Raw genomic sequence first — 26,216 nt, 5'->3', positions numbered from 1 at the left:
CATATTCTATCATAGGTAAATATTAAGCTGAACAGATTTTAAAATCCCACTGGCTGGGAAGCAGAGTAATCCCATAACTTCACTGAACTCACTCTGAATTTATACTAACATAATAAGGAAGCCCATGGTCTCTTATCTTGCCTGAAGTATGGTGTGCAGCATTTTAGTGTTGCTCAGGAATTAACAGAAATGTCAGTCATGCTTTAACAGAGCCTAAAAATAGTTTCTAGTCAAATAGATTGTCACAGAAATACTGAAAATGTAAAAAGACACACAATTTGGATTTTTATGTTAGCTCCATGGCCACGCTTAGATATGTAGAGTCTGTTTTGGGAAGTGTCACACCCATTGAAACAAAACACAATTTCTTATCCTAGAGACTATAATAATATTCTTTAACACAGGCGTGGTCTAAGTAAGCATGTAGATTGAATTTTTTTTGTAAGTGATTAGTAAGTTTAAATACCTTAAACGTCAGTGACCAAAGCTGAACTGCTAAGTAAGGTTCAAACTGTCTCTGCTTGAGCAGCCAAAATTGCCAGTAGTTTCTTCTACAGATCTTGGCTGTTCTGAACCCTAGGTGTTACTAAAGGAACGTGAAATTACTTAAAATAATTTTGCATTAGATTCTGTGTCAAAGCTGGGTATTGTCTACTTGAATGTCTATGCTGTCTGCTTACAACACATTTAGGGAGAGCAGACAGAATATATTATCTCTCTCATCGTGGAAAACTTGAGATATCTTGTCTGCTTCTTCTAGCAGCATCACCAAGTCATCTAATTTCCTTACTTTCTACTAAAGGTCAATACAGAGATAGTTTGTACTATACTGCCATGAAATAATACAAGTGTTTCCTTGGGTACAATGCTTAAAATGTATATTATGGGTCAGAAGTGGCCATTTAGGTTGCAAAACTTCTGTTAGAAGAAGTATTTATTAATATTTATGGCTCTGGTTATATAGATGTGGTAGTGGATACTTTCCTAATTATCTTTACATAATTAGATGTGAATTAACAGCTCTTAAAATGTCTTCAGTTGTTTCATAGATTGTTTAATGATTACTTGTTCCCTTTCTTTTCCTCGTGTATGTGAATTATAAAGCTCTTCCAGGTACATGTCTGGTATGCCTTAAGCTCTTCAACCATTCTGCAGGCTTAGTCTAAAATAAATGAAATAAAATGCTTAGATTTCTGTTTGATGTCTCTATTCTTCTTCAATGACACTTGATAGTCTGTTAATGTACTTTTATCTTCAAAACTCAAGCAGGTCTCTAAGAGTTCTTACAGCTTCACATCTACAAAACCATACTTGTAGAACAGCTCTGCTAGAGAGGTTGGGCCTCAGATCTGATTGTGTTATCTGATGTTTAGGATTCAATAGAGAATGTCCTGGTTAGTTGCAATATTTTCAGTCCTTGGATGGGAATCACCACAGCAGCTGTAGAACAGTTGTTCCCTCATTCCTCTGCTTTGGGAAGCAGTCTCAGGAGGGGAACTTTCTGTAGCTGCTTTGGAAGCTCAGATGCTGCCTGCATCCTCCCTTGCCCTGTACCACCCCAGCCCCTTTCACCCTGGGCACTGGCGGGTTGGCACAGCCATGCTCAGCACCTGTGGGGCATGCAGAATTCCCTGACCTGCTCCCGTGCTGCCAGCGCCAGCTCCCTGCTGTCCCTGACCTCTTGCCTATCTGTCTATCAAAATCATAGAATCATAGAATAGTTTGGGTTGGAAGGGAACGTAAAGTTATCACCTAGTTCCAACCCCCCTGCAATGGGTAGGGATGCATCCCACTGGATCAGGCTGCCCAGGGCTCCATCCAGCCTGGCCTTGAACACCTCTAGGGATGGGGCAGCCACACCTTCCCTGGGCAACCTGTGCCAGTGTCTCACCACTCCCATAGTGAAGAAATTCCTCCTTACACCTAGTCTAAGTCTGCCCCTCTCCAGTTTGTACCCATTGCCCCGGTCCTATCACTACAAGCCTTTGTAAAGAGCCCCTCCCAGCTTTCTTGTAGCCCCTTCAGGTACTGAAAAGTTACTACAAGGTCTCCTTGGAGCCTTCTCCAGGCTGAACAACCCCAACTCTCTCAGCCTGTCCTCATATGGGAGGTGCTCCAGCCCTTTGATCATTTTTTGTAGCCCTCCTCTGGACCCGTTCCAACAGCTCCATACGTTGAGGATTCCAGAACTGGACACAATACTCCAGATGAGGTCTCACAAGAGAGGAGTAGAGGGGCAGAATCACCTCCCTTGACCTTCTGCTTTTCATTCTGTTTTGCAGGATTTTGCAGGATGGAGCCTTGAGCAGCCTGGTCCAGAGGGAGGTGTCCTTGCCCATCGTAGGGGGATTGGAAGTGGATGATCTTTAAGGTCCCTGCCAAGCAAAACCATTCCATGACATGCTGTTTGCCTGTCAATACTAACATGCTGGTTATTTAAACCTCACCAAGGCGAATCTTTTCAGCTGTGTACCCTTGGTGCAAATGATATGAAACCGAGGCAGACATCTGTGACTGCTCGGAGCCATGCACAGCACCTGTTCTCCACTCCCATTAAAGCTAACAAATTAAGTTGGTAAATCCCAAACCTCATGTCTTTATTTCCAGTGGCTGCTATCTCAATTCTGTGTACATAATAAATAGAACCACAAAATCATAGAATACTTTGCATTGAAAGGGACCTTAAAGATCCCAGAATCATAGAAGGTTTGGGTTGGAAGGGACCTTATATATCATAGAATCATAGAATAGTTTGGGTTGGAAGGGACCTTGAAGATCAGAGTCATAGAATGGTTTGCATTGGAAGGGAACGTATCATAGAATCACAGACTCATAGACTCAGACTCAGAATCTTAGAATGGTTTGGGTTGGAAGGGACCTTATATATCATGGAATCATAGAATCATAGCATGGTTTGGATTGGAAGGGACCTTAAAGTTCAGGGAGTCATATAATGGTTTGGGTTGAAAGGGCCCTTTCACATCATACAATGGTTTGGGTTGGAAGGGACCTTATAGATCACCCAGTTCCACCCTTGCAATGGGCAGTGTCACCTCCCACAACAGTTTCCAGAATCTGCCGAGCGCCCACAGGCCATTTTTGTGGATATTTATGCTATTAATCTAATAAACTTCGCTTAGGAGCTGCCACGCGATGAGCAGTCCCTCCCTCCCGGGATTGCCCATTTCACAGACGCCCCCGGTTCTCTCCTGGCCGCCTGAGGCGCCCTCCGCCCCCCCCGCCGCGAGGCGTCGCCGCGCCCCCGTCCCGCGCGCGCCCCACGCGCTCTCCGCTCCCACGCGCTGCCCGGCGGGAGGGGCTCGCGCGCGGCTCGGCGCCTCCTCCCCATCCCCGCGGCGGAGCGAACCACTGCGGCGCGCGCGGGGGGAGGTGAGGCACCTGTCACCCGCGGCTCGGCGCGGCGCGGCGGGCGCGCGGCTCCTCTCCCCCCGCCCCCCCCCCGCAGAGGGAGAGCGCGCGGGGCCGCGCCGCCCGCCATGGCGTTGGGGTGTTGCGGCGCTCGCTGCCGCCCGTCCTTCTCCGCCGAGGCGGCGGGCGAGCGGCGCTGAGGCCGGGTAAGGCGGAGGGGGAGACGCTCGGCGCCGTCACCGGGCTTTTGTTTGGCTGGGGAGGGGGGCGAGGAGGCGCTGCCCGCTCCGGTGCGGGGCCGGGCGGCGGCGCTCGGGGAGCCGCGCAGGTCCCGCCCCGCCTCAGGCACCCCCGGGCTCTGCCAGGTGCGAAAGGCACCGCCCGCGGCGACCCGCAACTTTCTCAGGCTGGATTCCACTTTCTTTGCCGTGTCAACCGGGGGTGTTAACTTTGGGTGCCGTCTTTCTTATTCCCTGGAGCTGCTGTTGGATTTTCCCGTTCTGAATGTGCTGCGTTTGATGGCATTCGCGCTGCTCGGTTTCTCTGAGAGAGCAAGGATTGTCTCGCCGTGCCTTAGGGAAGCAGAACTGTCAGTCTGCATGCATTACTTTATACTTGGATGTCAGCAACGCGGAGGTTTGATTTGGGGGTATTTGGGGATGTTGAGTTCTTTCACTATGGAATGATACTATAGATTGAAAATCGTGCACAAATCCGTTTGAAAAAGTTTGTAATGACAAGTCCTCGTGTGTCTGCAGTGTTAGGTTGGGTTTTTTTCTCTACTATTCATTTGTGAGCAAATCAGATAGATAATCGGATGGATCAGATTTGCTGAGGGACATGGCTTAGTGGCAGATAGGAATGGATGATCCAAGAGGTATTTTCCAACCTGGTCATTCTATGATTAGATGTAAAAATCAGATGGATGTAAAATCAGATGGATATAAATGGAAGTTGCAGCATAGGTTTAAGAAGTACAAGTACTACAAGTACATGATTCAGAAAATCCCCTTCTTTCTATTGCAGGTTAAATCAGCCGTTGTTCTTGAGAGTCCTCGGTTGTGCTGCTTTGTCAGAATTGACTGCATGTGTTTAGGTATTTGCCTCCAGATCTGTTGAATATGGCCCTGATGAAGGGCAGTGCCCCCTGAGAAAAACACTCCTCAAGCAGAATCACAGCTGTGACAGACTGCTGAGAGCGGTACCACGGAAACTATGTAAGCTGGTTTTGTGCTTCTGGCATAAACATGATGAAAACTGAGTCTTCAGGAGAAAGATCAACCCTCCGAAGTGCCTCTCCTCACAGGAATGCTTACAGAACTGAGTTCCAGGCGCTGAAAAGCACCTTTGACAAACCAAAATCAGATGGAGACCCAAAAACGAAAGAGGAAGGAGAGGCCTCGCAGAGCAGGGGAAGGAAATATGGCTCAAATGTCAATAGGATTAAGAACTTATTTATGCAGATGGGCATGGAGCCCACTGAAAGTGCTGGAGTTACCGCAAAAATCAGGGGGAAGGGTGGCCCTCCATCACCTCAAAGACGAATTAGGCCCAAAGAATTTGTAGAAAAAGCAGATGGTTCAATCGTAAAATTGGAGTCATCCGTCTCAGAAAGGATTAGTAGGTTTGATACTATCCATGATGGTCCTTCTTATTCCAAGTTTACTGAAACTCGGAAGATGTTTGAGCGAAACGCTCATGAAATGGGACATTCAAATCGCTATTCTCCAAAGAAAGAGAAAGTAATTTCCAATGAGCTTCCAGATGAATGGTGCAGTTCTAAGTCTCACAGAGGCAGCACTGATTCACTGGACAGTCTCAGCCCAAGGACAGAGACCGTCTCTCCGACAGTGAGTCAGCTCAGCGCGGTTTTTGAAAACACTGACTCACACAACGTAATCGTTGTAGAAAAATCAGAGAACAATGAAGAATACTCTGTAACTGGTCACTACCCGCTAAACCTCCCATCTACTGTCACAAATATCTCCTCCCCAGTTGCGAACCTTGAGGGTTTCAGTCCTTTGAAAGAAGCTGGTACATGGTCTCCACCAGCCAAACAGAGTACCGGCCTGACGCCTGCTGAGAACTCTCAGCAGAACAGCACGCCTTCAGCACCGAGACAGAAGACATCCACAGGCACCTTGGCAAGTTCAAAACCAACTGAAGAAATAAAGAAGAGTACAGAGGCAGGCGCTGATTCTGTTGAGAAAACTGCAGCAAGTCAGCAGGATTTGGTCAACACACCTGACAGTGAAAGGTCTGTGGACATCTGTGCTAGGAGTAAGTCAAAAACAGATACAGGAGTTCTGTTGCAACAAAAGGAACAGTCAGAGCATCCAGAGGGTATCTTTGATAGACCCGAAGCTGCAGAAGTACCAAGAAACGTAGCTTCAGGTGGTGATTTTGCCACAGATGCTGTTTCAGATGCTATCGAGTCCCATTATGATGAGGCAAGTGAAAAAGAAGTGCAGGAACATGTGAATAACTTTCAGAGTTCCCACGTGTACATGCACTCTGACTACAATGTGTATCGGGTACGGTCGAGATATAATTCTGACTGGGGAGAGACAGGTACCGAACAGGATGATCAGGATGACAGCGATGAAAATAACTGTTATGAACCTGATATGGAATATTCTGAAATTAATGGATTGCCAGATGAAGATGAAATCCCAGCCAACAGGAAAATACAGTTTAGCCGTGCTCCAATTAAGGTAAAGTTTCCTATGTTTTTTTTCTGCAGTTTAGTTCATTTTCAAAAGCAACTTTATTTGAAGCAGGTTTTGACAGCTGATTCCAGCGCTGAAGAGGTTGCAGAGGATCTTTCAATACACATTTTTATTACAGTCAGCCAGTGAACATAATCTTAAATGAATTAAGGAAGCTGAGCTTGATGAGATTGTGTCATTGCCTAGACTACTTGATGACTGACTAAGCCAGCAGAAATTGAGAATGATAGCAGTGTTTGTGAAATTTGAGAATTTTAATATGCATGTTTTGACTTATATGACTGAACTGTAACTGTGTGGTGAATGTAGAAGTGGGGTTTTGGTGACCTTTGTGCTGTTTGTTTTTTTCATTTGAAATCACAGCTTCTTTAGAGTGGATGAGTTTTCTTCAGCTCTCATCAGATGTTCTTTAAGTCCCTGTATTTAAAGACTGTGTCATGGAATACAATGTGGTTCTGTCTCAATAGTAGAGGACTGTTAATACTCTGTGGCTGAATTACTTCAATCTTTTCTAGTAGCATCTTCACTTCTTTAAAACTTTATTAAACATTAATATACATATGTCTAGTATGCATTCTTGCTACAGAAAGGCCAAAGTCAGTTGATAGAAATATCTAATGAAGGGTACGTTTCTTGCAGAGGTTTTTTTTTGGTTTAACCACCTTGAAATTAAAGCTAAGAATGTTGTTTCAAGTATTTTCAGTTCAGGAGGGAATAACTTGTCATGTTTTGTTGTGCCAGCTTTTCACTACTAAGTCTCAGGGTTAAGTGTAAATGTTTTGCTTCCGAGTTATTTTTAATGTACGTGGTCTAAAATGGATAGTTCAAAATTGTAGTTGTTTTTTTTCCAGAAGTGGCTCTTGGAAGAGGCATATATGGTGGAGTACTTGAAGTCGAAACATTGTAAATTAACGATCTGTATTCAGCTGTATTTTCATTGTGTGATGAAAAATGTTAAATTAAGAAACAGGCTTCACTATTGAACTTGAAGTAATTTGATTTACAAAATCTGTCCATGCTTTAAGTTAGGAAAAGATGTATATTTGTATTAGGACATTCTAATCTGAATAAAGCAACTGGGTTTTCACAACTGTTTATTGAGGGGTGGAGGGAGGGGAACAGCCTTGTGTTTTTCATGCTTCTAAAAAACCGCTTTTTACACTGAAACAAAATATTCTGAGCCAAGATAATGGACTTTTGGGTTTTTTTTGTTAGCATTTTAATTCAGGCTTGCGTCGTGGACCAAAAATTCTAACAGTGTTTGTCCTCCTTGTAGATTATTCCCATGATTAAACTAGCTGCTTTTCTTTCATTTTTTGGAGATGAAATAGAGAAAACTTTTATTCCAAAGGATTATGAACATTGTCCCTCCACCGTCTTCCCTGTACTAACAGACAAGATGTTCTCTCTTCTGAGAGATCTACCAATTATGTGTAGAGGTTTGTTTTATCATATTTGTTACGGTTCCAAAAGATAACGATTCAGAAAGTGATTCCACTGATTTCATTTTTGAGATGGTTAGGTTTCTGTTTTGAAAGACCTAACTGACATCCTTACTTCAGGATACTTAATGGTTTTATCTGCCTGAATCATGCTGTCAGGCCAAGCACTATACAGTATTCTCTCAGTTATTTAGTTATACAATTTTTCTTTTCTTCTCAAGTTTTTCATGCTATGTTCGTTTCAAATTACACATTATCAAGTAATAATAACAGTCCATCAGGAAAATCCTCTAGAAGAGTACATTTGTCATGGTTTTAAACATAAAGCACTCTTAATAAGCTTATCCAAAGTAAAAGAATCATTGCTTTAATTATTTTAGCATTGTTATTGTAGATAGGAAGAAAACAGAATAAGAGCTGCATTGAGAGAGAACAGTGTAGGAGGGAATGGGAGATCCCCTGCATTTTGTCCTGGGTACCTCCAGTGCATGCAGTCTGTTAGTAATGTGGGGAAACAGAAGTGAGACCATGTTGAAGGCTTGCACCAGAAGGAAGAAGTGCAGCAAAAGTTGTGGAAAATTTAAAGCTGCTTTTTGAGCCTTCCTGCTTTTTATCCACAGTGCTCAGTAATTCCTTCAGCAGTGTAAGCCCTTGTGGGCTGCCAGTGGCATCAGGTCATTGTCCAGCCACGCTGCTGTGGGTAAAGACCCAGGAAGTCAGCTGGAATGTTCTCCCACTGGGTCCTTGAAGGGTTACAAGGATCTGTTGGCCTCCTGGATGCTGGTTCAGCATACTGCCAGGAGGTTGCAAAACGGTTCTGACAAGCGGTTTCTGCCCAACAAGTTGGTGCCAATGAGCAGCCCAGAGGACAAGGAGGACTCATGTTCAGTCCCTCACACAGTACTAGTGGATGAACTTACCTGATCACTCTCTGTACCCATATGTTATGTGAGGATGATGCTAGCTCACTGAATACACAACAGCTATTTTAGATTTTTCTGTTCTAGGCAATTTTGTGTGTTAGTGGGCATAACTGATCTCATTAATTCTTTCCTGGATGCCATCTAATGCATAGCTTAACTGAGAGAGAGGAGAATACAGAGTTACGTAGGAGTATTTTCTGATTTGTCTTTATCAAGTGAAACAATTTGTGTTTAACTACTCTGCTAGATAGTGGTGTAAAAAGTCCAACACAAACTCTAGGTATTTAGTGCTGATTTCACAATACTGTATATCCACTTTCCTCCTGCAGGTAAGCTCTGAAATAATTAAAAAAATTGGCATTTGAAAATGTAGCTTTTGAAATAGGTTGGTATTTATTGTCATAAACTTGTTACCAGCGGGTTTAGATAAACTTCTTTGAACTATTTTTCCAAGATATGTGAGAAGTAAATGAGAAGAGTGCTGAGAGTGAAGAGTAAAGAGATTTCGGTTACCACCAAGGGGAATCCTTTCTGTCCCTTTAGGGGAAATGCTATGAAAAGTAACGAAGTATATGCAGAAGGATGAATGAATAAAGTCGTACTCATCAATCTGATAAAGAGTGAATTCTACTCATATCCCAGGCAGGAAAAAGATCCAGTTATCATGAAACTCGCTATAAAGAGAAAGACTCAAGTCAGCAGATAAAGGAAATCTTACTCTGTTATGGTCTGCAATTCCGCTATCACAGTTCCTGTGCTCCATGGACCATTTACTCTGCTTTAGGATTATGGGATAGATTTACTGATCTCCTCTCTGTTGAAAGTCTCCTTAGGAGTAGGGGGCTGTCCAGGGGCCATTGCAGGCTTGGATTGTTTCTAGGTATTTGGCGAGTGGCACCACGTGAGCAGTTGTATGTGTCCGTGGTAGCTTAAGTCAGCCTGGTGCTGTTCAGTAAAAAATAGCCGTGAAGGGCCCAAGAGACAGTACTGAGAGTGAGAGTGGGCATGAGTGTGTTGCTAAATAAGGGACGTGCACATTGATTTAAGTGTTTATGTAGTGATATAGAGGCCTTCATCAGCACTGGCCCATTCTGTTGTTGGGGTGTTGTGTTTCTGCTCAGGGATAGAACTAAACTCTCCAAGGCAAGTGTAGGAGGTGAAATAAATAAGTAAATGTGTAATAGAAAAAAACATGCCCTGTTTTTTTCCAGGTATGCTTTTCTATTATATGCAAAAAAAAGCAGAAACTCTGTGGTTTAGTGGACTTTTGTTGAGATTTGCAGTGTTTCCTGCAGGCTGGGTTATATGCCACTTCCCAGACTATCTGGGCTAATTGAACCAGGTTTGCCAGTAGTGCAAAATCATAAGCTCATGGCTTTCTACATTCTATCAGATGGAAATGTATTGATTGTCCAAATCATAGTCCTTTTTGACCCACACTTCCAACATCCTGGATAGAATTAGGACAGAAGAGTAAAGTTCACTCACCTCTTCTACTCTCTCCAAGTCTAAAATATCTGGTATCTTGGTAGCTGATGGCTGTGTCTTTAACCCTAACATGTGCCTGGTGCCCTATTTCTGTCACCAGGTACATATTTAACCATTTAGAGCTGTTAAGAGCAGTCAGTAGCTCCTGCTGAGCTTTATTTTGCGACTTTCTGCTCTGCTGACTTGCCCAACCTGGTTGAGGGGTTGGAGAGGGTTGGGTAGTATGTGATCGGTGGACAGCAGGTAACTTGTAGTGCTATGAGGGCTTTTAGCCCAAGCTACTGTTGCAGTATTTGGAGCTCCATAAAGCTTTGTTAGGGTGCAGTGGTGGTGAAGGGACCTCTCTACAGACCTCACTAGGTTTTGGGTTAGGTGGGTGAGAGGGTTGCAGGAGTAGAAGGGATATAGCAAATGGCTTTTCCGTGCCTCAGCTAACTGCATATGAAGGGATTATGATCGTTCGTGTTCATGTCGCATATATTCTTCTTCTGTTTTGTTGTGTAGCGTGACTGAATCTTGTAATGTACAACACTTCAGTTTCCTGGATTGTTTTGTTCAGATGCTCTTCAGGAGTCTGAATTCATGCTTCTCTTTCTCTCTCTTTTTGTAAAGTGAGCCTTTGGAAAGGTTTTAAAAGAAATGCCATGACTGTAGCTTAGTGTAAAATATAAATGACATCAGTTCTTTTCAGATTTCTTATGAACTATATGGTGATTTTTCTTACTAAAAATCATTTCATAGAGCAAATCTTTATTTTAGTTATTCCTGATTTCTCTCACTAAAATGTGTTTGGGAGTTTAAATAGTGACAAACAAAGACTCTGACAGTGGAATTACTTTGGAAATTTTTACTGTCTAAAATAATATTATTCTTTGTCTGGTAAGCATCAAAGTATGCTGGATTTTTGAGGTTTTGGTTTTAAAAAAGTGTTTCTATGCGTGATTCAATATTTAGCATAGTGTTTACCTGTTGCTGTTAAAATGTTGATGAACTATTTTAGATCATAGATGTCGTAAGTAAAGATTACCCATGTACAGTGCCTGGCTCTGAACTTGCCACCCCTTCTTTTTGTTTTAGTTGAGTACAGAGTTGGATTTAGAAGACCTCCACATCTCCCTTCCAACCTCAGTGAGCCTATGGTTCTGTAAATAAAATAGTCCCGGTGGATGTTAGAACGCTTGTTGAAGGCAGATGTGGAAGTCAGGGCTTGTAGAAAGATCCTGGGGCTCTATGAGATTTAAAATTATTATGGAATCTGATAAATTAATCTACTTTGAGTAGGTTAGTTAAGAAATCTTAGAGCTAAAGAAAGATCTCTAGCTTCCTTCTGAGGTCACTGAAGGCATAGTTACCTTTCCTTAAATTTGGTTCTCTACTCTAGGTCCTGTATTGATGCATGTTTACATTAGGAGTGGATGATAGTTTTGACTGAAGCATGAAACTAGGTATAAGGTGGTCTTAGGCTCTGTCTCCTGTAATGTTAATAAATCACTGAACTTTATGCTGGTATTTGAATTCTCTAAAAGGGGCAGCAAGTTGGTAATTAATTCCATTAATCTTGACTTGTGTTTGACATACTGAGATACTTTTTGGGTAGCTTGAGACGTGTATGTTCTGCTACGTAAAACAATCTTATACTTTATTCAGGTATTGTAAAGTATGGGAAGTTGTACAGACTTAAGCAGTAATAAAATATGTTGTACTACAAGGGTTTGGGTGCTAACTTTAGTTATTTGTGGAAGTTTGCAGTGTAAAATCAGATTCCTTGTTCTGGTGGTAGGATATATGGAGTATTTCTGAGGCCTGGTCTTTTATTTCAGTTACTTTTGTTATGAAAGGTGGAACCTTTATGCATATTTGTCACAGAAAGGAATGAGAAGTAAGTATTAAGGATTTAAAAGCTGGGTGCTTTTAGATAAAGAAAAAATAGTGAAGGGATGAAGCATTCCAGAAGAAGTTGTTATTTTGATTATTAAAAGGTAAGAGTGTTCTATGTGGTTATCTTATATGTGAAGTGTATTACTGTGTTGGAGTTGTGTACTTTCACTGGATGAGTTTTTAACACACAGTAATTAATTACAGATGCAAAAGATTTTATTAAGTATTCATGGTATTATTGCAATATATTAGACAGAATAAAGGTATTTGCCTGCCACAATATGCTGTGGAAGCTTCAACTCTTGTATAGGTCATAATTTTACTGCTAATTCTAGGAACAAGTTATTCCTGGATGCAATGTTCACACACAGTTATTGAGCCAAAAAGAAGTAGTGTTGCCGTAAACTGGGTTTAAAAAGAATTGGGGACATTCTAGAATGGTTTGTAGAAACCAAGTTTGGATTGAATAATTGGCATCAGAGGTTTATGTGGTTTAAATTGAAAGGGTTTTCCAATTAATGGTTTTGAATTTCAAAACTGCAGCCTGAGAAACTGTAGAGAAATGATTTGAAAGTAGTTGAACCAAAGAGCTAAGGGAGCTAATGGTGGGGTTCTTGGAACCTCTTTGATTCAGAATTAGAAAAAGTGCGTAGGATTTGCATCGCAAGAAAAAACAGAATAATTGCAGACTTAATCAGAAGAAAAGCCAGCCAAAGAGAACATCAGGACCCAGCCAAGAACTTGCAAGGAGTGGCAAGAGGGGTTATTGGAAAAATGAAGACTGTCATAGAGTTCAGAAGTCTTAAATTGTGAATAAGGTACTGCCAGAAGTCAAGCTGAGTTTGACCTTGTAAAGGAAAGTAATCCAACTAGTGAAAAGCTATTTATCCATTAAAAATGAAACAAGAAAGGAAGTTGGGCGTTACACAGTGAGCATGAGATTATGGTTAGAGCTATCAACTCCAGTTTATATTAATATTTTGCCTTTGTCTTTGGTACAGTTGGTCATGTTGAACATGGAATCTATATTGAGTGAAATAAATCCATACAGGTGGAAACTCTTAACAGTGAAACTGGTAGGTTTCATCTTCATTTCACTTTAAGAGGTTCCTAGTGCTCAGGTTTGTAGGGGGCTAGGTGAAAGTTGTATTTTAGTAACTCTTGTAACAAACATTTCAAAACAAGCAGAACACCATCAAAGTAGACAGTATTGAACTGCAGAAGAGCAAGTGCAGTAGGTGTTTTTCAGAGAGTGGGGAAGAGGTGGTTCTGGCAGCTTGAAAATAATTAATCTTTTTATTTTTTTCTGTAGTGAGGCAATAGAAAAAACTTTTAAAAGAATCAAAGGCAGGGAGGCAAATGGAAAAGTGGAATACATGTAAATGGATTTATGAGAGCTAGCATATGTCAGGCTAAATTAGTGTCTGCCTTTGATGAGATAGGAGACCTTGTTAAAAATTTCAGTAGCTCTGTCTCAGAAAGTTGGAGCACACTAATGACACTTGCTTTTGATGGGAAGTGGGAAAGCCTTATCATTGCATAGGATTACAGAAAAATACGGGTGACTGAGAAGACTTGAGTAGTGAGGGTGGATTTATGAGCCAGGAAGTTTCACGGTAAACTAGTGACTCATTTGTAGGGGATGACAGCTAAGGAGGAAGCCACTCTGTGACTCGCTTGCATAGAATGACAGCAGTAACCCATGGTGTGATGCAGCTGTGAGGAAGGGAAATAGTATTCTAGATACATGAAGAAAAATATTTTGGTAGCAATAGGGAACTGCGAGTGTCATTTTATAGCTCACTAAGGAGACTTCATCTGGAACGTGTCTGGTGAATTTTGCTTAAGGCAAATGGGTTTGCAGGAAACGCTGTGGCAACTTGCTGCTCTTAATCTAGCTTTTTCTTGGTTAATTCTATGATAAAACAGGGGATTTAAGAAATCTAGCTTGCTCAGTGAGGAATGGCAAAGCCTGAAGAAGAGCATAATTGCATCTCTGGTATAGTCATAAGGAAAAAAGCACCTGAAGACTAAGGGGCAGCGTTCCATTTTTAAGGTGGAATTGGGCATTTTCCAAATAAGAATAAAGAATTGCAATAGCAATGACGCAGGCAATTTCCTTCTCTTTTGCTATGTTTCTAGTAGATTGCTGCATTGTCTAACAATGTCTATTCGTTCTGTTAACGGCTGGAGTTTACTTCAGCACTGTTGAATTTGCAGGCCACAAATAATCTGTTAAAAAAAGTACCTTACATTCCTGTAATTAAATGGTACGGAGTGATAGCTGCTACTCTGGTGTCTGTTTTTATACAGAAAGTATTCTAGTGAGAGCAGAAGCTAATTTCACTCACTAGAGTTGATTCAAGAGGCCTGTCAGATCACTCAGATATTTCCATATGATAAAGTCAGTGGAAGATGTGAATGTAGTATTTATTATGGAGACCTGTTTGCTGTGTGTTATTACACATGCAGCTGCACTTCATAGTCTGTGCACATCTGTAACTTTTTATGTTCCTCTCTGCAGTTTCCATCTGCCTCAGTATTCAGTGCATAATGTCAAGGGCATAAGATGCTGGTTCGCATTGAAAGGATATCTTTTAATATTCAGGCTGTGCTGCGTGTAGACCTAGTGCCTTTTATTTGATAAAATACCTGTATTTCAAATCTACCATTTACATTATATGTTTAAAGGAAATAAGCTATAGAGACTTCTAAAAGTCATGCTATCAAACTCCTGTCTAATTCATCTAGATCATGGCCTTTGTGATAAAAAAGAATCCCCAAATTTATCCAGCTTGTAATCGTCTTTACATCTTTATAAGCTGTCTTTAAGACAGACTCAGCTATAGTTAGGTAATGACATATTTAGATTATGTAGATTCTAATGTATTTAAATATTTACCTATTAGCTTGGCTGCCTTAGAAGCCAAAGGATACCTCTTTATTAATGTTGACTCTGGCAGTTATCCAGTACATTTTATTGTGCATTGACTGCTTAAACAGAATACTCTGAATATTTTAATACTGTATTTTTTGCAAGGGCAAGCCATAGAGAACTCATGAATCTAGAGATTTAGAGCACCCTCAAAAAAGGTGGTAATTTAGAAGTGTGGCAAAGTGAACTGAGACAAATAGAATGTTTCAGTGTGGTGTTTGGGAGGCTGAGACCACCAGACCAGGTAGCTCTTCATTCCTCTTTGCTCAGTCTCTTTTCTCTGAAGTAGTTGCTCAGTTTTATTTCCCCTCTGTTAATCTTGTAGGTTGACTGAGAACTGCCACCCTGATGTTTTGCAAATTTAATTCATGTTGATTTAAGATAAGGTGAGGGAAATATCATGAAACAGACAGGTTTTTTCTTTTTTTTTTTTTTTTTTTTTTGCTTTTTCTGTGTGGCCAGTAAAGCAATTTCCAATCTTACCAGCTGCAGATCCAAAATAACTGCTTACTGTGGTTTAGTACAAGTGCATGACACGGTCATTACCTGTAGGTCTTGGCTGTTAGAAAGGAGAAGTTATGCTTGACCAACCTCATAACCTTCTACAATGAAATGACTGGCTTGACGGATGAGGGGGAGCAATGGATCTTGTCTACATTCACTTCAGTAGAGCTTTTGACATAACAGCCTCATAGAGAAGCAGGCAGAGTAGGGGATGGATGATCTGACAGTGAGGTGGATTGAAAACTGGCTGAACAGAGAAGTGGGCAGACAACAACCTTATAAAGTAAAACAGGGAGGAGTGCCAAGTCCTGCGCCTGGGGAGAAACAGTTCCATGTACCAGTACATGCTGGGGGCCACGCAGCTGGAAACCAGCTTTGCAGGAGAGGATCTGGGGTCCTGGAGAATGCCAAGTTAAACATGAGCCAATAATATTCCCTTGTAGCAAGGAAAGCTTGTGGCATCCTGGGCTGCATTAGGAGGAGTGTTGCCAGGCAGGTCGAGGAAAGTGATCCTTCTTTTCTGCTCATTGCTGGTGAAGCCACACCTGGAGTGCTGGGTCCTGTTTGGGATTTCCTATTACAAGAAACTGGAGTCTGATAAAGGCTCATGAAGATGATGAAGGGTCTGGAGCATCTCTCCTGTGTGGAAGGCTGAGGGAACTGGGACTGTTTAGAGAAGAGAAGGCTCAGGGGGATGTTACTGATGCATATAAAAACCTGAAAGAAGTGTGCGAAGAGGATGGAGCCAGGCTTTTTTCTGTGGTACCCAGTGACATAACCAGAAGCAGTGGGTGGTCCAAGTGGAAGGGTGGGAGCTTCCCTCTGAATAGCAGGAAACAGTTTTTCCCTGCAAGGGTCGCTGAGCACTGGTACAGTTGCCCAGAGAGGTTTTGGAGACTCCATCTGGACATTCATTTGGAGATCCTCAAAAACTGTCTAGACATGGACCGGCTTGAGCCGAGGGATTGGACCAGGTGATCTCCAAAGGTCTCTTCCAACCTGAACCATCCTGTGGTTCTGTGGCTTCATTTAAATCAGAAAAATATTTTCCTGATAGTGAACTTCGGTAAAGGAGGCAGCTAAATTGCATCCAAAACAAATTCTTTTATTATTTGTAAAGTATGCTAAGTAACCTCTCATTTTATTTGTCATATTATAAGAGTTTTGCAAGTCCAAAGGTAATGCAGCATCTTCAGTAGGCTTTCTCTCATTGTAATAGTTAATGTTTAAATATATGTAAGTATATTAACAAACGCTTATAAAATACAGATTGAATTTTTATCTCTAATTACAAACAATGAAGTTTAGTTTAAGGATTGAAAGTAGCCTTTTAATGTTTCCTGTTAATGAAAACCTAGACCCACTGCTGCAAATTACAGTAGCTGTCTAAGGAAGAATTATAAGGGTGGGATTTTTTTATTTATTTTTGTTGTAGTATAGCATGAACAGGATCACCTCACCTTATAAGCAACATTTAACAATGCAAAACAATTTTAGGAAAATATTTAAACAAATATTATTAGTTAAATATTTATGATCAAGAGGAGAAATTAGAAACAGCATGTGCAAAAATAAGACAGTAGGGGGATGGTGTTCATTTGCAGGAGAAGCAAAACCTAGTAACATTTTGCATATAGCAGTAGCTGAAATCTGCGTGGCTGTGTCTGTCCCACAGCTGGGTGAGCTCTGCTTGGAAGGGGAACGCGAGCTGAGCTCTCGATTGAGGCAAAATACTCAAAAGCTCTGTTCAAACCTGTAAATAATTCCACACTTTGCTGTATACCTTCAGTGCTATCTCAGAATTATTCATCGCGTAAAATGTACTGAGCTGCTATCATTCTCTAGTTTATCTATGAAATTCTGATAATGGTGGGAGAGAGGCATTTTGCTGATTTTGTAAAGCTCAAGATCTCCCAGAAGAGAAGCTAATGCTTATTGCTGAAAATGACCCAACAGCAATTTATAAAGTGTGAGAGAGATTAGTGGGAGTGTTTTTGAGTAGCACTTTGAATAAATGAATTAAAACAGAAAGACAGAGAGTAGTATGAAGTAAATGGTTCTTCACTCTATTGGCTTAAAAGTGGATGTATTGAAACAAATCCTGTGACCGCATATAATTTTTATTTATGTTATTTTTCTAGTCTAGAGGCTGTCTTGTGTCTCTAAGCCCTGGAGAAGCCTTGTAGTTAATCCATGCCATTAAGAACTGCACATTTCTGAGTTTGAGAAAGCCGGATTTAGCTCCCAGCAGCACAGGGATGCTTGTCAGGTGGAGCGGTGAGAGTCTCTTTCCCCAACTGGGCGTTGGGATTAGAGCGTGGGCTGAGCTAGAGCCTCATCAGCATTCAGCACCCTGCCCTGGCTGGGTCCTGCCTGTCATAAACCAATGCAGCTGGTACACAGTAGCACCACATTTGCAGCATTTAGGGCTCAAAGAAGCCAGAGGGCGGGTTTGTAGTCTTTTTTTTGAGAGCTAACCACTTACACTGCTTCAGTAGTCCCACAGTATGGCATTAGCTGAAAGAAGCAATTGAACCCTTTCTTCACGGTTTTGCCCTAGTTGACTTCTTGATGTTATCTAAATGGTGTAGTCTATCTCATAGATATTCTTTTAAATGTAGTTTTTGCTTGTTTTCTACCCCCCCATATATAATTTTTCATTGTTTTACATAGAGCATATTCTTTACTTGAGAAATGAAGAATTTTCCCACTGATTTTATTTTGTTACAGCGTTATCTGTGGAATTTGCTTGTTTTATTATTTGTAATAAATAATGTGTGAAATGTGTATACATGGAGGCTAGGTAAATGCTCTTCATTCTCTGGTTGCTCTCTTAGTGGGTCTTTCTATCTGATGTCACTCTGCTTTTGATAGCTTGCTTCTTTATTGTGTGAGACAACAAAATCTAGATGCGCCATATGTTCCATCACAGTTTTCCATAAAACTGTGGCTGACACCTGAGAGGAGAGGAAGCATCTTCTCTGGGTGATGTCGTGTGGAGTATCTACTTCACTTGGCACACTTACGGGTAGACTACTGCCACCCCTTTTTAGAAGACACACTTGTACACCTAGAAAAGTAAGAATTATAAGAGCAAACTTATTTGTGTAGGCAGCTATTTGGCTAATAAAATATTGTAGTGGTAATTCATCAAAAGGCTTTGGAAGAGAAATTTTTGTCTTAAAAACTAGTTTATTCTTTGATGATAAACTTGCTCCCAGGGGTGCAGGGCTTGCTTCAGCTGCAAGATTTTTTGCTGTGCAAGCTAAACCTCCTAGGAGGGTGCAGCCAAAACGTCTGTTAAGGGTAAGCATGGTGTTACTTCTCTCTGGTATGAGGTATTTTTTGTTCTCTTTGAAGTGGTACAATAGGCATGAAACACTAGATCAAATTCTTTGTCTTTTATTAGCATTGGGATTCCCAGATAAAGCATCACTTGGTGACTTTCTGAATAACAGTTGTCTTTTAATGACTGGCTTGGATTACTTTACTCTGAAAGTGAAGGTCAAAATTTTATCTTTTGTCTCCCGTACCTGAATAAAATGCCAGCAGAAAAGGAAAAGGAGGACTGCCCCTCACCCCCCTTTTAAGAACTCAGATTTAACTAAGTTTCTGAAGTGAAAAAAGTAGAATTGTAGAATAATTGTTATGTTTTAAATATCTTTGAGTTATCTGCTTCTGCTAATATCCATATCCATGTATTCAGTGCAGACATCAGTGTTACCATCAGAAATAAGATATTTTTGGGACTCTGTGACATTGTGCAGCCCTTTGTCATGCTACCGCCATGAACTTGATCCGTAAATTAGCATAGTAGTACTAATAGCAGATTTGCATGAGTTACAACACAGGGTCTGATTCAGTTCACTGAGCTTGCATGGAAGAATTCCTGATGGCATATGATGGAATATCAAACTGACCTATACTATACTGTACTATGCAGACTATACTGTACTAGATAGGCAGATGACCATGCTGGAAATTGTCATTACAACACCATGAGTCCCATGTCATCCTGTGCACCATTTGGTTAGCACATAGGGAATAGAAAATAAGGTATCAGTATGCACTGATAACAGGGCAAGTGGGCAGACATGATGATGGCAATGACCTGAAGAAAAATGCAGATAGTAATTTTTCTGCTCTTACACTGTATTTGGCAGTGTTGAATGGAGTAGGCATAGGGAAAACTGCAAAACTGACAGGCAGTGCTCCCTTTTCTTGTGGGCATGTGGCAGCAAGTGAACTCCAGTGAAGCAAAAGTGAATGGGAAGGTTTGAAATGTACAAAACTTGATAGAGGTGTAGTACAGCTTAATAGGGTGGCAATTAATGTTAAAAAGCTTGTCAAATGAAGATAACTTAGAGAGTTTTTATTAAAAATGGAGGCATAGTTATGACCATTAAGAGTGAAGGGGAACTTCTGCATGACTTGCCAGTGCACTTGCCACCTCTGCTAAAAGCCTAGCAGTGAGATTGTAGGGTGTTCTCTGGCTGAGATCACAACATTCACGTTGTGGAATAGAGGATTTTCAAGTGATTTGTTTTTTCTGTGTTGTCACAGCAATGTGGAAGTTTCACATGAACACATCTGCAGAACCATTTTGGTGACTTAGCAGTGTGTTACTTATTTAGCAGTCTCGCCTTACTGATGCCGATCTGCACTACAGAAACATTTCTTAATTTCACATCATGGTTCAGGAAGAATGTGTAGCTTTGCCTGCAGTCTGCTGCAAGAGAAAGATTCAACACCTCATCAGCTAGAAGAGAGTGAACAAAAAAGAAAGGAAGCTACAGCAAACTGTCTGTGGTGATAAAACCTGAAATCTGAGAGTTGTGGGGAGTACTGGCCTTTACCCTGTGCTCTGACTGTTTTCGCAAAGCAGCCAGCCCTGGGAATTGCCATCTGTTCTGCAAGGAGCCTGAAAGTGTGCTGAGCATGTAGTCTGCTGTCTAATTATGCTAAGTGCTGTTGGGATGGTCCCTTCATCCAGTTACAAGAACTGTGTCAGAAAAAATTTGCTTGAGGTAGATCTCATACCGGAAGCATGAACTAATGCTTTTCTGGAAACAGTTTCAGCATCTGGTAGTATTTAAAGAAATAAAGAAATGCAAAGCTACTTTTTGGGTGACAATTTCTAACAAACGGCATCAGTTTCATGAAAGGAAGTGTAGTGCCTTCAGTTGAGAGCAGTTCTTGAGACTAATTACTGTTCAAGGAGACTGCTTTGTGTGATCCTATCACAATTCGATAAGCTGATCAAGGAGATGCTCAGAAAACCTTTACTACCTCTTAAAGGGGTATCTTACTTGCTGATCTTGGAGTTCATGTATATCATCTCGAGGCTGGCAGCTCTTTCAGGTGTGTTGTGAATCTGTAATCAAGTTTTATGAAAACTGCTTGTCCACGCAGTTAATGAAAGAACTTGGAGAATGGATAACCATCATTGGAACACGTGCCTAGGAAGGGGACTCAGACCTCCCTCCATCATTTTCTGGGACAGCATCTACCTAAACATTGTGCTGTAGGTTACATTGTGTGCCCTTCCACTCTTACTGTTGAACATGGGACCAAAAGAGCAATCTATACAGAAAGAATTTGCAGGTCCTGGCACTGGAAAAGGGGTAACAGAATTGTGTAGGTTAATATTTAGCCTGTTCCCCTTCTGCACTGAAGGCAGCTTTGCAATCTCAGTTTTGCTGAAAGGCTTGTTAAAATGAAATAGAAGAGAAGCTATTAGATATAAAGTGAGATTCTTTGACTTTAAGATAATGGAAATATATAACAGATGAGTGGTATAAGCACTTGGCCTTTTATACAACGTGCACCACTGCCATCTCTTCCTCTTCTGGACAGGTTTTCACAGAGTGAGTTAGGTTTTCCTGTTTTTTTTTTTTTTTTTGATCAAATGCAATGATTGCCTGTCTTCGGGAGGCAGTTGTAGGCTTTGAGCCCTGAGTAAGGGGAGGCATCTGTTTGCAGCTCTTATTAGGGCTGTAAGAAGTCAGAGAGACTGCAGTACTCAATAAATTGATTCTTGGCTTTAGACAGGGCCTTGGTTGGTGTTTGTGCTTACTTTGTGGAGCATCACCACTAATGCAACTTAATTTCCCTTTGGATTTTGTGAGGGTTTTTATGTTCTCAACTCCAGATTTGTAATTTAGTTGGTACATATATGTTGTGTTTTCCTTTGACCAACTGGTAAGACAATTAATACTTCACTGGATTGTAGTCCCCAGTTAGTGATAATAAATAGCATTTCTTTTTCAAACCAGGCTCCTTTTCTGGATGCTTTCCCCCACGGTTTTCTTCAGTCACGGTATCAGTTGAAAACTGACTTTTCCCCTTTAGGTTGCCTCTCACATTATGCTATTTGAAAGTGGTGGCTGGGAAGTGACAAAAGACTAACATTTAACTTCACTTTGAATTCATTTGAATGTGGAGCATTGTCCCAAGGCGGGAAAAAAGATAAATAAAACATCAGTGTATAAATATGGTAGAATAATTTTAAACCCAGGATAACCAGGGTAGGCTTTTTTATTCATGTCTTGAAGCTGCCCTGGTTTTGATACACAGTCAGGCCCTTACTGAGGTATTCACTTTGTGTCTACAGTATGTCTTTGTCTACATAATGAATACAAATAAGCCCAACAGATAACATAGTAGGGAGAGAAATGGGTAGAGGAAGATGAAATAATACTCAGTTATGCAACTGGGATTAACGGAAGAGAGAGCAGTAGAGGTGAGACCTTCAAATTTTAATGAACAATAAAAATTGTAAAATTTAAATAACTTCTTTTGAGGAATCCGATGATACTGATGAATTGATATAATAATATTGCAGTTTAGAAGGAAGATATAATTCGCTGTTTATGTTGTGTGCTCACTGACCTACAGGTAAATGAGGTACAGGTGAAATCTGGGGAAAGAGCCAGGAGCTGCAGCTACCTGTGTTGGAGTTCTTGCCTCCTGCCTTCACTACAGCTCTGCTCTGTCCTTCACCACTTAGATTTGAGAGAACTTCTGTGCAGTCTTCAGCATCTCCAAAGCACACCTCCTGCATTGTCACAGTTCTTTACTAACCGTGAAACCAGGCTTCAGAGATTAAAAAATGGTGGGTGATGTACTGTGCACAGAGTTGTATCTCATGTGGTGACTTTGGCTGACAAGAGTGGGTTTGTTGTCGATATTTTCAGCAGAACTGAAACTGAAATTAATATAGAGGAAGTGAAAGAAAGCAGGTCTAGGCTATGCTTTGAGTTCTTAGTGGTTTTATGAAGGTGCTGACTTTCTTCTCTGCAGCAGTCCAATATGGCTTGATACTTGTTAGAATATATTATCTTTCATGCATATAATGATATGCTTGGACAATAGAAGTCAGAAACAAATTACAGTTCCCAGAATCTGGACTCCTTTCCTTTCCATAACAGTATCAAGCTGTGTTCAGGAAACAAGAGATTTAAGAGTGGGGGTATGGTCATGGGGAATGTTTGTATATATTGCTGCAGGCAGCATTTGAAATTAGGTGTACCTGAATTAAAATTAAACAAGACGGGTTTGTACTAAATGCATCTAGTTGTAGCTGTTTGGTGCTTAGTAAAAGACTAATTTATTTTGCCATGTAGTCAAAATACTTTGTCTTATTTTATGTATTATATAAAATAAACCAAGCAAATTCTCCTTACTGAGCCTGCCTCTCCAAATGCCGATTGCTGATGAATGGTTATGGAATTTGCTAATAATTATATATTTTTCACAACAAGAGACTGTGAACTTGTTTGATGCTTTCACAGAATTTTATTTATGGTAATTCAAGGATGTAGCTTAGCTTCCGATTTGAACACAAAATTCCTTTCATGATTGAACTGAGCACCTAGGATCCTCCATGCAATTAAATAAATGTCTGTTGCCGGTGCAGACTTTTGCTAAGCTTCTTTTATCAGAATGCAACATTTGAGGAATCAGAATTTTTTCCCTGCAGTTGGAGGGGATGACTGGTTCATCTTTATGTCATTCTGTAGGGGCAGCATGTGTCTTTTATAGATGGTGGCCTTTTTTTCTCTTTCCTGTGGTGGTTTAAAGCATGTTTACACAGCAAGTACAGTGACTCTTCCTGTGCTAACCCACAACTGGAGGTGCTGGGAAGCTTGATGTAAAACTCTTAAGATAATAAGATTTTTCCATCCCATTGAGAAGATCCGTGGACTTGCAATCTTTTAAGTATATTACAGGATGATAAAACCAGGAGGTTTTTTTTCTGCTACTCTGTGCAACAGACTATGATTTGATTTTTTTGTTTATGTTTTGCTAAGTTGTGGGCAGATGTAGAAGGACAGTAGAATCCTGCTGTTAGTGAAATGTAAATTAGTGCCTCCCCCTAGTGCAATGAATTCTCCTTAGCCAAGCTAAAAGGTTGGTTTTGGGGTCCCTGCCCCATGGCTATCTTAAGAAAATGTGTTACTTATTGTGTTCTTTAAGTAGTTTTCAGAGTAATTATGTAATCTGAAGGATTTTGTGTTTGAATCTGCACAATATTTTTTTGCCATTATGAGGGCTTATCTTGCTGCTCTATTAAACTTTCTTCCTGGTACTGCAAATGAAGAAATCAGTGCATATGCAGCATGTGATGGCATGTGAGAATTTGATGTGGTTTAGGACTGTTTGCACTGAGTGCACAGCTGTGCAAAGCTATTTCAGTTTATATTCTTAAAGAAGACCCTGAATTTTTGCAATAGGTGATGGTGTTTCTAGTTGAGAAGCAGCTTACAGGATTGAGCTCTGAGAAGTATTTTAGATATTATGAGCTGGTCTTTTTTCTCCCAGGTCATTTCAGAAGCTTTCAGAAATGCTATTTGGAGCACGGGGGGGAAAAAAAATGTAAGTTTCCCACAGTGTAGGGTAACAAAAGTGAATCCATTGCATATAATATGCCATGGTGATGTATTTAACATAAATAAAGCGAACTGCCCAATTTATGCCTTAACACAAAGATGGACTTTGTCCCTCACATGCCCTCCGTGTTGATGGCTTAGGCCCTGGCTGCATGTCAGAGTTTGTTCCCCATCTGGGAAACAAGATGCTTGGCAGCAGCTCATCGCATTGGAAAGCCACTCTTCAACCTCTGCAGAAGAAAATGGTCCTCTCTTCCCTGTGCTGCCAGTGGCAGCAGACTGGGAGGAACTTTCCTGTTTTTCATACAAAATCATCTTTTTTCCTCAGATTGCCTGTGTGTGTATATGCATGCCTTCAGTTAAAACCTTGTCTGTAAGCGTATATTGGTTGTGTTTTGCCTTTGCCATACTGCAGTGTGGATTGATTGTGCAAATAGATCCGTGTTGTGCAGTTTGTGTAGCCACGTACACCACCTAGAAGGCACAATCTAAGGTTGGCTATTCTTATTTCTGCCTAATGTTTTAATTTGCTCCAAATGAAAGGTTTATCTGTGGCTGAAACACTTGCGCCTTCTAGTTTGCACAGTCAAATTAAACATTGGTTGAATCATAGAATCCACATAAAAAAATTGCAGATGTCAAGTACTGTATTTAGTGATACTTAAATCTGCACACATGAATTAAACAAAAATAAGCAAAATATTTTGCTGTGTTACTACCTGTTTCTAGAGATTGCCTTGCCTAAAGCTCTAAAACCTGGAAACAAACTCTTCTGGTTCAATGTTGTTGTGTTCACCTATTTTCAGAGGCATTTGTAGTGAAGCTTAACTGGGGACCTTTGAAAGCCTAGAACTCATGCTTCAGCTATCTCCCTTATATTAAACAATATTCAGATTTCCTGTTGCTGCTGCAGTCTGTGTCCGTGGTTCGCTGTAGCTGACAGCGATGCAGCAGAAACCTGGGAAGCAGTTTGCGTCGCACGAGCACTGAAGGCCTTGATCTCCTGCTCATGCTTGTAGTTTTCAGTGAGGAGTTCATCTCCTCTGGCCCCATGTCAGGTTTTCAGGCACTGTTTACGACCTGGCAGTTTAAAAATTAGAAACACTGTTCTAAATAATCCTATCCTTCTTTGTGTAAAATAAGTAGATCTTGGGCTTATCTGAATAGCTACAGTTCAGCAACTTCTATTTCCGCATGGTACCTTCTAAATTTTTTGAGTTACTTATCACCCTGATGACTTCCCCATGGTTAGGCCAGTTACCTTGGAAACCAGTTTACCCGCACATCTAATCTCTGAACTGATGAAATAATACGTACTGCCTGCAAATCAATTGGAGAAAGCTTTCTCCTGTCTTAATTGGAGAATGTTAATCTCTTTGTTCCAGAATTATCAGAATTTCAGAGGGTTTTTTTTTAGGTTCAAGCAAAATGTTGTGCTCATTTTTCATTTTAGTCCTTGAAAACATGGCAAAGAGGATTAACCTTATCATATATTTTGTAAAAATGTAAATTTCTCTTATGAGCAGCTGCTTGGAAATAAAAAGTAAAAAATACGGAGAGGCACAAAGCTGTTTATTAATGATTGAGGCGACATTGTGCAGCTGTTGAATCAGGGTAGCAGCAGAATTTAACTGCATACTGGTAGTTCAGAAATGTCTCTGTGAATAATTGTGGCATAGCTGCTGCACAAAGTCGCTAAGAGGGGTTTGCTCCTACCCTGGTGCTACTGATGTGTTATCCACATCAGTCAAGGCTTCCTTGGAACAGATTATCCTGAAAGTAGTATTTTTCTTGTCTTCAGTGAGATAGGAACAAAAAGGAACAAAAAGATACTCCTCTTTCCCCCCTCCCCCCTTTAGCTTTTCCTTTAGTTTTTACTGTGACCATGCTGGTCTTGTGTTCATCTCCACACTATTACAATTCCATTGTTTGACTTACATAACAAACGAACACTAAAAGCTGCATCCAGTTTTGTGGGCACATCTTAGAAACAATAATTTTCCTTATTATCCTCTGGTAGTTTATTCTAATGATATCAAGATTTATTAAACTATTTT

At 40.8% G+C, this 26,216-nt stretch overlaps 1 protein-coding gene across 6 annotated transcripts in view; it reads left to right on the top strand.

The window, feature by feature from the left end:
* The first annotated feature begins 3,293 nt into the window (after positions 1-3,293).
* Positions 3,294-26,216, top strand: part of PPP1R9A (protein phosphatase 1 regulatory subunit 9A) — a 141,999-nt gene continuing 119,076 nt past the window's right edge. For 4 of the 6 annotated variants that reach the window (XM_054057174.1, XM_054057173.1, XM_054057172.1 and 1 more), the window contains exons 1-2: positions 3,397-3,575; positions 4,396-6,083. In XM_054057174.1, the coding sequence (XP_053913149.1) occupies positions 4,617-6,083 (1,467 nt within the window). In that variant the 5' untranslated portion in view covers positions 3,397-3,575; positions 4,396-4,616. The other 2 variants (XM_054057171.1, XM_054057170.1) reach the window with 2 other exon arrangements.

The sequence above is a fragment of the Cuculus canorus genome, chromosome 2, assembly GCF_017976375.1.
Source record: "Cuculus canorus isolate bCucCan1 chromosome 2, bCucCan1.pri, whole genome shotgun sequence".
Lineage (NCBI taxonomy): Eukaryota > Metazoa > Chordata > Aves > Cuculiformes > Cuculidae > Cuculus > Cuculus canorus.
This window is presented reverse-complemented; position numbering and strand designations above follow the sequence as displayed.